This window comes from Ceratotherium simum, chromosome 16 (assembly GCF_057802395.1).
Source record: "Ceratotherium simum simum isolate JZ-2026a chromosome 16, ASM5780239v1, whole genome shotgun sequence".
In the NCBI taxonomy this organism is placed as follows: domain Eukaryota; kingdom Metazoa; phylum Chordata; class Mammalia; order Perissodactyla; family Rhinocerotidae; genus Ceratotherium; species Ceratotherium simum.
The window spans coordinates 58,319,263-58,332,870 of NC_141915.1; the positions used below are offsets into that span (position 1 = coordinate 58,319,263).

The 13,608-nt window shown below is 53.0% G+C and overlaps 2 protein-coding genes across 4 annotated transcripts in view; one reads left to right on the top strand and one right to left on the bottom strand.

Annotated features, from left to right (window-relative positions):
* On the bottom strand, positions 1-13,298 carry TK1 (thymidine kinase 1). Of its 3 annotated transcripts, XM_014789322.2 has the most exons (7): positions 13,140-13,298; positions 13,032-13,063; positions 11,745-11,855; positions 8,754-8,847; positions 1,439-1,528; positions 938-1,057; positions 1-848 (listed from the first exon to the last, which is right to left on the bottom strand). In XM_014789322.2, exons 1-7 carry the CDS (start codon positions 13,203-13,205, stop codon positions 648-650), a joined length of 714 nt encoding a protein of 237 aa, XP_014644808.1. In that variant the 5' UTR covers positions 13,206-13,298; the 3' UTR covers positions 1-647. The 3 variants fall into 3 exon arrangements, with proteins under 3 accessions (XP_014644808.1, XP_087297827.1, XP_087297828.1); XM_087441701.1 differs by lacking the exon at positions 11,745-11,855; XM_087441702.1 differs by lacking the exon at positions 938-1,057.
* AFMID (arylformamidase) overlaps positions 11,818-13,608 on the top strand; it is a 21,586-nt gene continuing 19,795 nt past the window's right edge. The window contains 2 exon segments of the mRNA XM_087441699.1: positions 11,818-11,875; positions 13,503-13,570. Coding sequence (XP_087297825.1) covers positions 13,511-13,570 — 60 coding nt within the window. The 5' untranslated portion in view covers positions 11,818-11,875; positions 13,503-13,510.

Here is a 13,608-nt window from a genome sequence, read left to right on the forward strand (position 1 = left end):
TGAATTTTAATATTAGTTATTTATTTCACATACTACAATAGAAAAATCATGGACCCTGCCCACACCCCCACCACTTTAAAAGACAAGCTGTAATTCTGGAGAAAATGATCAGTGAGTGTAGTAAGGACTTTCAGCCCAAAGGGAAGCCAAAGGGCCCAAGTCCAGCTGTCCCCAGGGGCCAGGAGCCCGTCCCAGCAGAGGGACAGTGCCTTTGCGTGGGACGAGGCTCGGTGCTGAGCTAGAGGTGCTTCAGCACGGACTTCCCACTGAGAACAGAAACTCAACAGTGAAAGCCACAAAGGGGGAAGAAGCCAGCAGCACCGATGTCACAACGGCATGTGGCTCTGCCCCTCACCCCAAGGGAGAGGGAGTGGGTGTCTGCGGTGGCCAGACCCCGAGCCACAGCGCAGGGCCAGCTCCGGCCCAAGGTGGATCGTGAGCAGACCAGCAGCTGGGAAGGGAACTAAGAAAGGCCAGTGGGCAGGAGAGGAGGGGAAATGGCCTGCAGAAGGCAGAAAGTTCCAGATGCTACTGAAACCTCATGTCCCCCAGGACTTCCTCCTCTGAAAAGGCCGTGCAGCACAGCACAAGGAGGCAGCCATCCGCCAGGGGGTGGTAGCAGGAAAGGGAGCAGGGCGCCCGATGCCTCAGTTGGCGTGGCTGCACTGCAGGATCTGATGAGGGGCGAACAGCCTCCTGGCGCCCAGGGCCTCCCCTGGCTTTCCCAGCGCCGGGCAGTTCTCCTTGTTCTCTGTGCTGTTCAGCACGGCGGGCTGACCCAAGGGCTTCTTGAAGTAGCAGAGGCGGCACACAGAGTGGTATTTGTCTGCTCCTCCAATCACCTCAACCTGGCCACGGGGACGCAAAGGGCCTGGACTGAGTGGGCACTTCACCTCCAGGCCCCCCCGGCCCCGCGGAGAAGGCAGGTGGAAACTACCTCTTTCTCCGTGCCCAGCCTCTTGGTGTAGGCGGCTTCGCGGAAGCACTCCATGCACACCGCCGTCAGCTTCACCACGCTTTCAGCCAGGGGCACCAGGTTCAGGATGGCCCCGAAAGCCTACATTCCCAGGGAAAGGCAGCAGGGTGCGCACATTCCCCTAACAGGCGGGTTTCCCTTTGATACCCTCTGATCCACAAGCACCGAAGCCAGGGAACTTTGCCTTCACCTCGCTGCCCCCCGAGTGCCATCCCTGGCAGCACATGGCATCCAGTCTGGAAAGGACTCACTCCCGGGCAAACCAGGGAGCTGGTCTGGCTCGTCTGAGTGCCTGGGCAGCTCACAGGCCCCCCAGTGCCAAGCCCCGGTCTTCCAGGGGGCCTTGCGTTGAGATGGAGGAGAGGCGCGCTGGGCTGCCCATCTCCGTGAACGGCCCTGTGCCTGCCAAGGCCCCTTCCTCCCTCCCTGATCCCATCCCAAGACCTGGACCAGATGCCTTACCTTCCTCTGGAAGGTGCCATCCAGTGCGGCCACGATCACGGTCTTCCCGGCGTTGGCCATGTCCTCGCTGAACTCCGAGATGTCGGGGAACTGGAAGGGGTGGGAGGAGAGACTGAGCCTCCGACCAAGGGGTCGGAGCAGCAGCTTCTGGGAGCCATGGAGAAGACGCAGCCGGACCTGACCACTCCAACCACTCAATCAGTCTAAGCAGAGAACAGGACAACCTAACCCTCCCACCCGGCCCCTCGGACAGGGAGATGAGTGCTTCTGCGCTCACTTCCCACTGCACATGGCCGTGCATGTGCACAGATGCCCACGCCGCTTCATCATTCCACCAGCTTCCCACGGCACAACCAGGTTCCACTCCATGTCCAAGCACGCAGGACCTGTCACCAGGGTGATGACGCCTAGCTTGAGGTGGCCTAACTCCGCAGTGGTCAAAGGCTCAGGCGAGAGGGTTGCCTGGGGCTTGAACCCTACTCTTGGTTGGACCCATTAGCTGTGTGACCTTGGCAATGACTTCATGTTTTTGAGCCTAAGAGATGGCAAGGGAGACCCTCGGTGTTGTTTAGGAATTAAAGGCACTCAAATAATAAACAGATAATGTGCCGTGTGATGCCGTGGGAAGGGGTCGGGGTTCCACCGGCCATTTCCAGAGCAGGATGACAGCACGCCCTGCTACATACAGGGCTGCAGAAAGGTCATTTACTCGGTAAGTCAAATTTCATTTTAAATGGCCCCAGGAGAGGCTGCTACTTAAATCCTTTGGTGAGTTTTCATCAGTCAGTCCTATCCCCTTCAGTCGATCGGGTTTATCTATCTAAATTGGTCTTTGGGCAAAGGGTCCCTCTCCAAGCTGCTCAGGCTGCAGCCCGTTTATTGAGGGGCGAAGTTACTGAGACCTGAGTGCTCAGCAACACAAGGACCATGCAAGTGGTTAGAAAAACCAAGAGCAATTCAAGTGGAATCCAGCCGAAGCCAAATCTGACCACCCTCCGCAGAGCTGGCTGGGCCTGAGCCACAGAAATGGGCACTCACCCAGACTCCAGCACGACCACACACGCGTCCCCTCTTTCTCTAAAGGACTCGTCACGGTCACAGAAATGCAGCTTCCAGCCAGTCAGGAGCTGTCAGCCAGCACCCCTCCCCCTCCCCCAGTTGTCACAAACGAATTTGCTTCCAGACGTTGCCAAATGTCTGCCAGGTAGGGGTCGGAGGACAAAACTGCTCTGGGTTGAGCACGCCTGTGCCTTGCTTTCCATGTTGAGGCATACGTCAGGACGCCGGTCCTTCCACACCGGGGTTTGGGGACCCTAGGAGGGTCCTCAGCCCCCTGCCCACTACACCAATGCCCACAAGCAAAGAGCTCAATTCTTCCACCTGAACACCTTGTCCCCTGTTCACATGCCACCTCCCCCAGGAACGTGGGACCCTGGGCCCCCAGCAGGGGTTTCTCAACTACCAAAGACAGCGATGGAACTACCCAGCTGGTCTGCAACCTTTCAAAGTGTCCACTGGTAATCATGTTACTGGTATTTTTTTTTACTGCCATTAGTATGTTAGGTTACGTTATGGGTTGAATTGTGTCCCCTCCCACCCGCCAAATTCATGTTTTGACACTGTAACCCCCAGTACCTCAGAACGTGACCTTATTTAGAGAGAGGGTCTTTGCAGAGGTCATCCAATCAAGGTGAGGCCAGTAAGGTGGCCCTAATCCAACATGACTGGTGTCCTTATCAGAAGGGGAAATTTGGACAGAGACACACAGAGGGAAGACCATGTGAGGAGACAGGGAGAAGCCGGCTGTCTACAAGGCGAGGGGGGAGGCTGGAACAGATTCCCCACACAACCTCAGAAGGAACCAACCCTGCCAAGACCTGGATTTCCAGCTTCCAGCCTCCAGAACTGCAAGAGAATAAATTTCTGTTGTTGAAGCCGCCCGGTCTGTGGTACTTGCCACAGCAGCCCTCGGACACTAATACAGGTTACATTTAAAATGGAACTTCAGGGGCTGGCCCCGTGGCGTAATGGTTAAGTGCGTGCGCTCTGCTGTTGGCAGCCCGGGTTCGGATCCCGGCCGTGCACTGACACACCACTTGTCAGGCCATGCTGTGGCGGCATCCCACATAAAGTGGAGGAAGATGGGCATGGATGTTAGCTCAGGGCCGGTCTTCCTCAGCAAAAAGAGGAGGATTGGCATGGATGTTAGCTCAGGGCTGATCTTCCTCACCAAAAAAAATAAATAAATAAAATAAAATAAAATGGAACTTCAAAGTACTTAGTAAACTTAGGGTTTTCTTAGCAGACAAAAATAATTTCAACATGGGATCCAAGTAGAAAAATAACAAGAGGGGCTTCTTGGTGGTGACAAGTTTGTCCACGTGGGCTCATCTGCCGAGTCTATACCTCTGGGTGACCTGCCTCAAGCCATTTCCTAAATGAGTTTTGAGGAGGGGAAGAGAACCCGAAGGAGATATCAGGAGGCCTACATGTAGATTTTCGTTGTCATCTTGCCAAGAGCTGGCAGGCTCAGGAGGTGCGGCGGATGACCCCCAGCTCTGCCCCCACGGAGGCCTTGCATCGTGCAAACACGCTCGCGCACAGCAAAGGCCACAAGGGCAGGAATGAAGGATGTGACAAAGTAAAACCTCCAACCGTGAACGGTAAGAGACTGACAGAAGTGCCACAGACAGAATGCAAAGGCAAATAAACAGGGAAAAATATTTACAGCAGGTGACAGAGTGGCACCAGCTATTTCACATCTGCTAGAAAAAGGACAAACCGGGAGACAAGTAGGTGGAAGCCCTTAAAAGGCAATTTACAAAAGGAGAACTAAATACAAGCAGCCAGTGAACATGGAAAACGATGTCAGCCACGGCAGTAATGAAAGAGAAAGGCAGTCAGAATAGGGCATGCGTGCGCGTGCGCACACACAGACGTGTATTCGTGCCATCTGCTACCTGGCCCTTCGCCCTTTTCTCTCCTGGGGATTTCTGCAAAGGCCTAGCTGTCTCACCACCACCTTCTGCCCCCTGCCGTCCATTCTCCGTGAGTGGCCTCCACCAGTGCAGCCATCCTCTGCCGCTTCCCATCTCTCCCAGGGTTAATTCCTGAGTCTTTACCGTTGGCCTGGCCTGCCCTGCCCGAAGCCATCTGGCCTCCTTTATGCTCCTGAGACACACCCAAGAAGCACACTCCTGCCTCAGGACCTTCCCACCTGCCTGGCTCACTCCCTGGCTCTCCTTCAGGCCCCGTTCTGACCAGCCCCATAAAGCATTACCCCCACCTTAGCGCTATCCCCCTCACACTGCCTTTTTCCTCCAGCTGTCACCACCTGGCCCATTATGTATTTCTCTCCCCTAACTGGAATGTAAGCTCAAGGGCAGAGACACTGGTTGTATCCCCAACACTATGGCACAAGCTTAGAAAATATTTATTGAGTGAATGAATGAATGAGATTGGCTGCTTGACCAGCAATTCCACTTAGTAAATAAATCCCAGTACACCAGACGGCAACCCAACATGTCCACATACGGACCTCCATCACAGCCCTTAAATGCCACACACAGGGAGGCGGCTTAAATAACACAGGTATGTTCCGAAGGATGAGTATTTGATGACATGGAAAAATGGTCACAGCATGTAATATAAGCCCAATCAATTAAAAAAAAAAAGTCTATAAAGACTAGAAGGATGTAGACCAACATGTTACGTGTTTTTTGTTTGTTTTTCTGGGTGGTGAAAAGAGAGAAGCAGCCCCAGCAACAGGAGCTGGCCTGGCACTCACAGCTGGGCCTTGGTGTTGTCCTGTTGACCATAATCAATTTCACAGAACAGGAACATCAGGCAAGGCGCTCCGTGACTGTGACAGATCAAGACAAAAACAAGACCCCCCATAATCACGAGTGAGCACAGACAGACGAGAACACTGCCCCCCTCTCCTGGCTCATAGGGGTGACCGATGCTGCTTTACCAGTCATGGCTTTAGCTTCCTTCTGGTCCACCCTCCCTAGAGATAAGGTTTCAGATGCTGGTCCCAGAATCACCCCCTCCCTGAGGGCACTGAATCAAGAGCCCAGCCAGTCTCCTAAAACTCTGCCCAGAATGACCCCGCACAAGCCCCAGTCCTAATAACCAAGACCTCTGCACCCCCGAGAGGCCCCAGCTCCATGGTGTGTGTTCTCCCTGCAACATGAAACCCAACTTATTCCTCTGGGGCCGTTCCTGGGGTCTCTGGCTGGAAGACATCAACAGCAGTCAATTACGAGCTTTCTGTTTTCTTTTATGTAGGCCTAACTTTTTCTAGATTACACGTTATTACTTATGTAGTAAAAGAGAGATAAAACACAGAAAGAGTTTGTACAATCATGGCTTCCACTACAGCCAAGCAACTGTGCCGGCCCTCGGCACCCTGCGGTGCAGCCGTTAACTAACACTCCGGGGTGACGCACGCAAGGCTGGCGTGCCCGGCAGCCAGGGTGCCCACCTACCGCCAGCATCCTCAGCTTGCGGCTTGGGGTCTTCAGATGCATCTCTCCCAAACACCAGTGACTTCCACAAAGCAACCCGAGCGCTTCTGTGCCTGCCTGGAGTCACGAAGAAGCACGTACATTCCAACTCTGGGGCCTTCATCAGGAAGGCATGGCGGCTACTCTGTGAAAAGTCCTTCTTGCTCACCCAGAAAACCGGGGATGAGGGGGACTAGAAGACCCTTCATCATGGGGAAAGAGGGGCAAGCTCCTGAGTTCCAGAATTTCCTGTAGAGCAAGGGCCCACAGGGTGTGGGCAGAACGGAAGACTCATGATGTTTCTACAGCGAGAATAAAACACTGGTTATAGAAAGTGGAGTTGACTGGCTGGCCAGGGAGGAAGTAGACATACAAATGGGAAACAGGACTGTGGAGCAGCTGGCCCACCGGCTCCTAACCCAGAGCACTGGATGTCAACCAAGGAGGAATAAGAAGAGGAAGGTTCCCCTCGAGGTGTCTGGCTCAGCCCCGGAAACACGTTTTAGATCAAGCCAGGGAGCAGAGCTATCATCAACTCATGCACTGGGTCTGAAGGAAGGGAGGGCCTCCCCACAGTTCTCGTTCCTTGTTCTGAGAGCCATACCCCGCAAGCTGACCCAATATCCTCAGAGCCGTCCTGAGACCACAGTTTGGAAGAAAAAGGGAACAGCTGTACCCCTGTTCACACCCTGAGCTCACCTTACCTGGAGTCCCTCCACCATAACGCCACAGGAGAAAATATAAATGTATGTGTGCGTGTGTGTGCATGAAGATGCAGGGTAAGACACAGCGGTGCTCAGAAGCGAGATAAGCATCTCTGAGGGTCAGAAATGGAACAGACATAGTGAGGTGGGTGAGCAGACAGACGCGGTAGACACCGGGTGCCTGGCACCCAGAGTGGGCACGGGCAGCTGGGTGTCTGTCTCCACAGGCGACGTGCCAATGGATACACTTGGGGGTAGAAGACCTGTCAGCCTCACCATGGGAATGAGGTGTGGGGCTGTGACTTTACATAGGACAGGACCTGTAAAGTCCCTGTAGGATATTACCGCCCCAGCCACCTGACTCTGCCCCGGGAACCTGGGAGGCGGGGCAGGCAGAGATCGCTAACGACTCACCAAACAAACAAATTTCTTTAGTTTCCAATTTCCTCTTCCTCCAGGGCCCAAGCTAGACTAAATGCACAGTTAAGAGGACCATGTGCCCAAATTCCAGTGGTGAGAGGCCAACAGAGGCAGTGTGGCCTGCCTCACTTGTGGCCTGGCTCATGAAAATCCCGCACAGGGAAGCTCCATGTTTTCCCCTCTCCCCCTTCTGGACCAGGCCACCACGGGGATCTTAGAAGCCACGTGTGACAATGGGGAGCCTGAGTGGCAGGCTCCCCCAGCACAGACTTGGAATACATTTCTATCATGTTAAACTACTGAAATGTGCGGTTTACTTGTTAAGGCAGCTCATGTTACCCTCACTAACGTACTGAGTGAAGGGGGAGGCCATCATAACACTGCCTAAGGGTGAAGGAGGCCCCTTCAGGAGTCAGCTTTGGTTGCATTCATTCAAGACGCACTTGCTGAAACAAGAAATTCCAAAGCACAGGAGAGAAACTAAGATCACAAAGACAACCCTCAAACTCAGCCAGAGAACCTCTCCTGAGGAAACAGAAATAGAGTGAGCTCGAAGAAACTTCAAAACAAGATTTTCAGAAAGACAACGGAAGGAACAGAATCAATTAAAAAAAAAAAAAAAACAGTAAAGTTTTCAATAAAAATGAGTATACGTGAATTAGAGTAGCAGATATTAAAAAAGAACTAACTGGAACCGGTCCCGTGGCTTAGTGGTTAAGTGCGCACACTCCGCTGCTGGCGGCCCGGGTTCGGATCCCGGGCGCGCACCGACGCACCGCTTCTCCGGCCATGCTGAGGCCGCGTCCCACATACAGCAACTAGAAGGATGTGCAGCTATGACATACAGCTATCTACTGGGGCTTTGGGGGGAAAAATAAATAAATAAATAAAATCTTTAAAAAAAAGAACTAACTGGAAATCCCAGAAATGAAAAATAGAGTCACTGAAACCAAACACACATTGCGAGATCTTCCCCAGAACACCTCACGGAGAGATGGGGAGAGAGCCACTGGAAGTGATCATGGCTTCATTCCCCGCCGCAGAAATGAAGTCATGAGTGCTCACATTTAAAAGGCACACCAAATACAAAACAGGATAAGTAAAAACAAAACCTCCCCAGGACACACTGTTCTGAGAGACAATAGACCAGTCACCTGTCCAGGAAAGTAATAACAGGACAGATAGCAGCCTTCTCATTAGCTGCAAGGAGCAAGGCTGCTTTTCCAAAGCAACAAGGAAAAATAACGGTCAACCTACCACTTGCTACCCAGCTTAAACTAGAGAAGAAAATAGAGACATTTTCATACCAAGACTGGAAGAACTTCCCATCGACACATCCTGGCTGCAAGAACTATTAAAGGATGTATTTCAGCAGGAAGAAAAATAAACCCATAAGAACATGCAAGAAGCAACAATGAGCCAAACAAAACAAAGCCCTCCCTATACACCAGTGTTGAGAAATCTATTTTCTTTGTTCACTATAAAGTAAATATAACAATAACACAGAAAGCAGTAAGGGGAATTCAAAGGGTATCCAGACACTAGTTAAAGCAAGTTAATTTAACATTGTTTCCTTTACTAAAAGATCAGAAATAGAACCAATAAATTCCAAAGCAGCAGAGGAAAAAGGAGGACAGTCAGGGGGGTTTGTAGGAAGAATGGTGCCAGGACAAGCCAACTTACAAACTGCCCTTCATCGATGCCTATGACAGCCACACGCAGGGCCTCCTGGGTCACATCTCGGAGCAGGCAGGCTGGCAGTGCCTCCATGGTGTTCCTGGGGAGAGAAGCCAGAGTGTGAACAGAGCAAGGGAGACTGAGGAGACCAGAAACCAGAATGCAGGGGCCAGGGAACAGCTCGCATGATCACCCCTCTACCTGCAGAGCAGGCTGCGATGTTTGCCTGGAGCTTTGAGAAGTTAGCGCCCATGGGAAGGCATTCAGGGAGAATAAAGGTGCTTGTTCAGAAAACCAGTTATTCAACACAAGCTATTTCACTTCACGCTTTGGACTAGAATTAGCAATGCCTGATGTCCATCTCAATCGAGACTCAAAGGTCTTCTCCACTTCTGTTCAGAGGGCCGAGGGCAGACAAGGTGACTTCATCAGGCCCGGGGCCCAGGGCCCAGGATACTTTTAGGGGTCAACAAAATGTTTTAATTTCTCTTAAAAATCAGAATAAATAAATATAACTCAGCCTAGATTACCAGTTTGTCTTCATATCAATTCAGTCATAAAATATAATTTTTTACTTTTTTCTTTTTATGGAGGAAGGGGCCCAAGAGGGTAAAAGTGCCTGGGGCCCGTGGAAGTCCCCACACAGCCCTGGGCAGACCATCAGCACCAGACTCTAAGACTGCGCCCTGCCCTGCGTGCCCCAGCAGAGATAAGCCCGGCACTCCAACCAGCAGGGCAATGACCTAGAAGAATCTCCACCATTGGCTCCTCCGGCCAATTAGAGGATTCCTCCAAGGTCACAGAGCTGTTCGAGGCAGGGCCAGGACTCAGATCCGCAGTCCTCCTGTGTCCTGCGGGAGATTGCCACCCAGCAGAATTTGAAAGTGAAAGGCGTGTGCGGGGATGTACCAGTGCATTAGAGGACACAGTGGACCCCACCCTGCCCACACCACGGCCGTGTTGAAGAGGAATGCTGTTCTTTGTCCTCTTTTTAAATAGTTTGTGTTTTTCTTCTGTTTCATTTTTGTCTGCTCCTCTGAACCAGCCTTCCAGGAGCAGGTAGTTTCCTGAAGTCTCAGCAGTTTGCAGCTGTATTTATAAAAAAATAAAATACTTTACAACTACTGCTTAGGTATCATTTTGCCATAATCCTACTTCAAGATCTGGGAAGAGCATGAAACGATTTCATGCATTTTAAATTCCCTTCTTTCCCAAATAGAGAAACCTCAAATGGAGCGCGAGCCAGGCAGCAGGCCGGTTCTAGCTTCAGCAGGGGCAGAGTCTCTGGAGCTCTGTCGCTCCTGCCGAGTGCTCCGTCACTGCCGCGTGAGAGAGGACCTGTGACACTAGGGCAGAGCTCGGATTTAACCCCAATTTGATCGACTCTCGAAGTTGCACGTCTAATCATTGCACAGTGTCACCTCCTCTGCTTTCAACATCCTCCCCGATGCTTCCCACATCCTGTGCAGTGGACACCACATTTTAGGGACAAGGAAGCAAACTCAGAGATGTAAACGAATTGTATCAGACAGCACGGCCGGGAAACGTCACTACGGAGAGTCCTCAAAAAATCAAGGATAGAACTACCATATGATCCAGCTATTCCACTGCTGGGTATTTATCCAAAGAACTTGAAAACACCATTGCATAAAGATACATGCACCCCTGTGTTCATTGCAGCGTTATTCACAATAGCCAAGACTTGGAAGCAACCTAAGTGCCCATCAAGGGACGAATGGATAAAGAAGGTGTGGTATATATACACAATGGAATACTACTCAGCCATAAGAAACGATGAAATCCAGACATTTGTGACAACATGGATGGACATTTCGGGTATTATGCAAAGTGAAATAAGTCAGAGGGAGAAGGTCAAATACCGTATGATTTCCTTCATTAAGTAGTAGATAATAACAACAAGAAACAAACACATAGAGACAGAGATTGGATTGGTGGTTACCAGAGGGGAAGGGGGGAGAGGGGAGGGCGAAAGGGATAATTCGGCATGAGTGTGGTGATGGGTTGTGATTGGTATTTGGGTGGTGAACATGATGTAATCTATGCAGAAATAGAAGTATAATGATGTACACCTGAAATTTATACAATGTTATAAACCAATGTTACTGCAATAAATAAAAATTAAAAAAAAAAAAAAAATCCCGAAACTTAACCCCAAGTCCCAGGCCCTCGCCACCCCACCACCCACCTGGCTTCAGAAACCCCACGCTCCACCCTGAAGCCACACACTGGGCGGCTCTGAGACCACAGGCCCTGAGTGTGGCACAGGATGGCTTTGCTGCTGGGGCTCAGGTGGACAAGTCCAGGGGACCAGGAAAAAAGTGTCTCAGGCTCGGAAACATCAGGCCCCAATTTACCGCCAAGGAATGGGCAGGAGTGGGACTAAATTTAACCCCCCGACCTCAGGTTGCAGACTGAAATGTCCACAGGGAGCAGGCAGATAATTGTAAAAGGGAGATGCGTGAAGGCCACAAGATGACAGGGAGTCAGCGAAGACAGCCAACTAAAAAATTAAATAAAAATTATAACAGAAGCCAAACAAAACCAGTTTGCAACCTCCACATAGGTCTAGAGCAGGGTTTCTCAACCTTGGCCAGACACTATGACGTTTGGGGCTGGATCATTCTTCATTGTGGGGCTTTCCTGTGCATTGTAGGATGTTGACTCACCAGATGCCATTAGCATGCCCGCCTCTCCCCCAGTTGTGCAAACTAAAAATGCCTCTAGACATCGCCAAGTGGACCCTGGGGGTCAAAACCGCCCCGGTTAAGAACCACTGTGCTAGAGTCCTGTGACAGGCCAGTCCTAGGCTACCTTCCCAAGCAACCTTGAAAGTTTGCCGATTTGAATGTTTCAATGCCAGGCATCAGCACTGTTAACCACTCCCACTAAAGAGCTCTGACCGTATGTTTGGTGCCCTGTGAATTTTCACTGGGCTTCTCAGAAGAGGTGTCGAGACGGAAGGGGGCAGGGACTGACCGGTCATGGGTGGAGAAGTGGCTGCTGTACCGCGTGTCTTTGGCGTATTTGACCACCAAGCACTTGTACTGGGCGACCTGGAAGCGACGGACGCGTCTCATCAGCTCGGTGCTGCAAGAGCAGAGTGTCAGGTGAGGCCCAGGGCTTCCGAGTTGGCGAGAAATTCCCCGTCAGCACAAGCCGGGCTCCCCAACACTTTCTAGGGGTGTTCAGCTTGAGACCCACCAACGGACAGAAAGACCGTGGAGCAGAGCGTGGGAAAGAACAGTGAGGGCAGAAAGGGCCGCATGCAGAGTTCACAGCCTCGACCCGAGAGGGAGGGAAACAAGCGCAGTACGTCACCGGGGCCTGGAAATAATAAAGGCGTGTCCAGGTTGGAAGTCATCCCCTATGGGGAGGGTGGCAAGGAACGGCCCTCAGGTGGTCTGGGGAAGGGCTGGAGGGGTAAGTTTCTCAGGGATATGGTGCAGTGGGTGCAGAGAGGGCTCCAGGGGTCAGCAGACTGCATTCCACAGTAATCTCATCCCAGGGGTCCTCACCGTCTAAGTTAACCTCATAAGAGCTGTTTGTGCAACAAAGAAAGCACTTTGCCTCTGGGTGCAAGAGCCCACCCTGAGCCTCACTTGAGTGGGCCAGGAGTTTGAGCTGGAGTGATCCCCCATGGCCATATACACGCGGGCCAGAGGAGTTCCTCAGCTGGCTCACTAGCCCTGTCCCCGTCCAGGCCGGGAATGGTTCTCTCACATGAGGGGAGCAAAGGCGCGGTGTCTTGACTCCTCAGTGTGGAAAGGAACTCAGTGTCTTTGGCCGTCTAAGGAAACAGGCACACTGGAAGGAGGTGTGCTGCTACTGTGGGCGCACAGGGCCTGGCCCACGGTGGACACAGTTTTTAAAAGACTTGGACGCCCCTTTCCGAGAGGACTTGAGTGAGCGGCTACACTGTGACCAGCTCCAGGAGCGAGCGGTGGCTGGATGACCCTAATGGGAGGAGGGTTTGACCTGGGCGGGCAGGGGAGGAGCGCCTGGCCCAGGACAGGTTTCCGGGAAGGAGCCGCATCCCGGGCGGGAACACGCGGTCGGGCAGCGGGGCTGTTCCAGGAAGGGCTCTGAGAGGGGCGGCAGGCCGGGAGGGGAGGCAAGGGAGGAGGATAGGGTCCCAGGGGGGTGGGGGGGAGGAGGAAGAAGAAGAGAAGGTGGGGGGAGGAGGAGGAAGAAGAGGAGGTGGGGGGAGGAGGAAGGAGGAGGAGGTGGTGATCCAGGCCCACCCCCACCCCACAAGGCCATTACCTCTTTCCTGAGAACATGGGTCCGAGAATCACCTAGGAGAGAAGGACAGGTCACTTCGGGGCCTGGTGCTTACCGGCCTTGACCCCGCCCCCGCCCCAGTGCCCGCACCTGGATCTGCCCCCGGGTCTTGCTGGGGGAGCTGGGCAGCACAGTGGGCAGGTTGATGCAACTCATGGCGCCTCCGAGAAGTTGGAAGCCCAGGGACCCTCCACTGCAGCCGCCCCGCAGGCTCTCGCGGGTTCCCGCGCCGTCTGCCCTGGGCGCGCGGGCCAATCGGGAGCCCGCGCCGCCGCCCCGGAGCCAATCACCGCGTGGCCGCGGACCGGCGGGAGATTTGATCGCAGCCTCCTCCTGGTGGGCGGGACTGGGGACGCGCGGGCGGGGCTCCTCCGGGGCGGGGCCTGGTCGGAGCCTCGCCTCGCCCCGCCTGCCCAGGGTAAAAGGGCGGGGCGTGCGCCCATGTGGTTGCAGATAGCAGGATGGATGTCGCCGGCGCGAGTTGCAGGAGCGAGGCTTCTTGGAAGGAGATGTCTAAAGAGGTACGCTGATTACAGGGAGTGGCTGGGGCTGAGGAGTG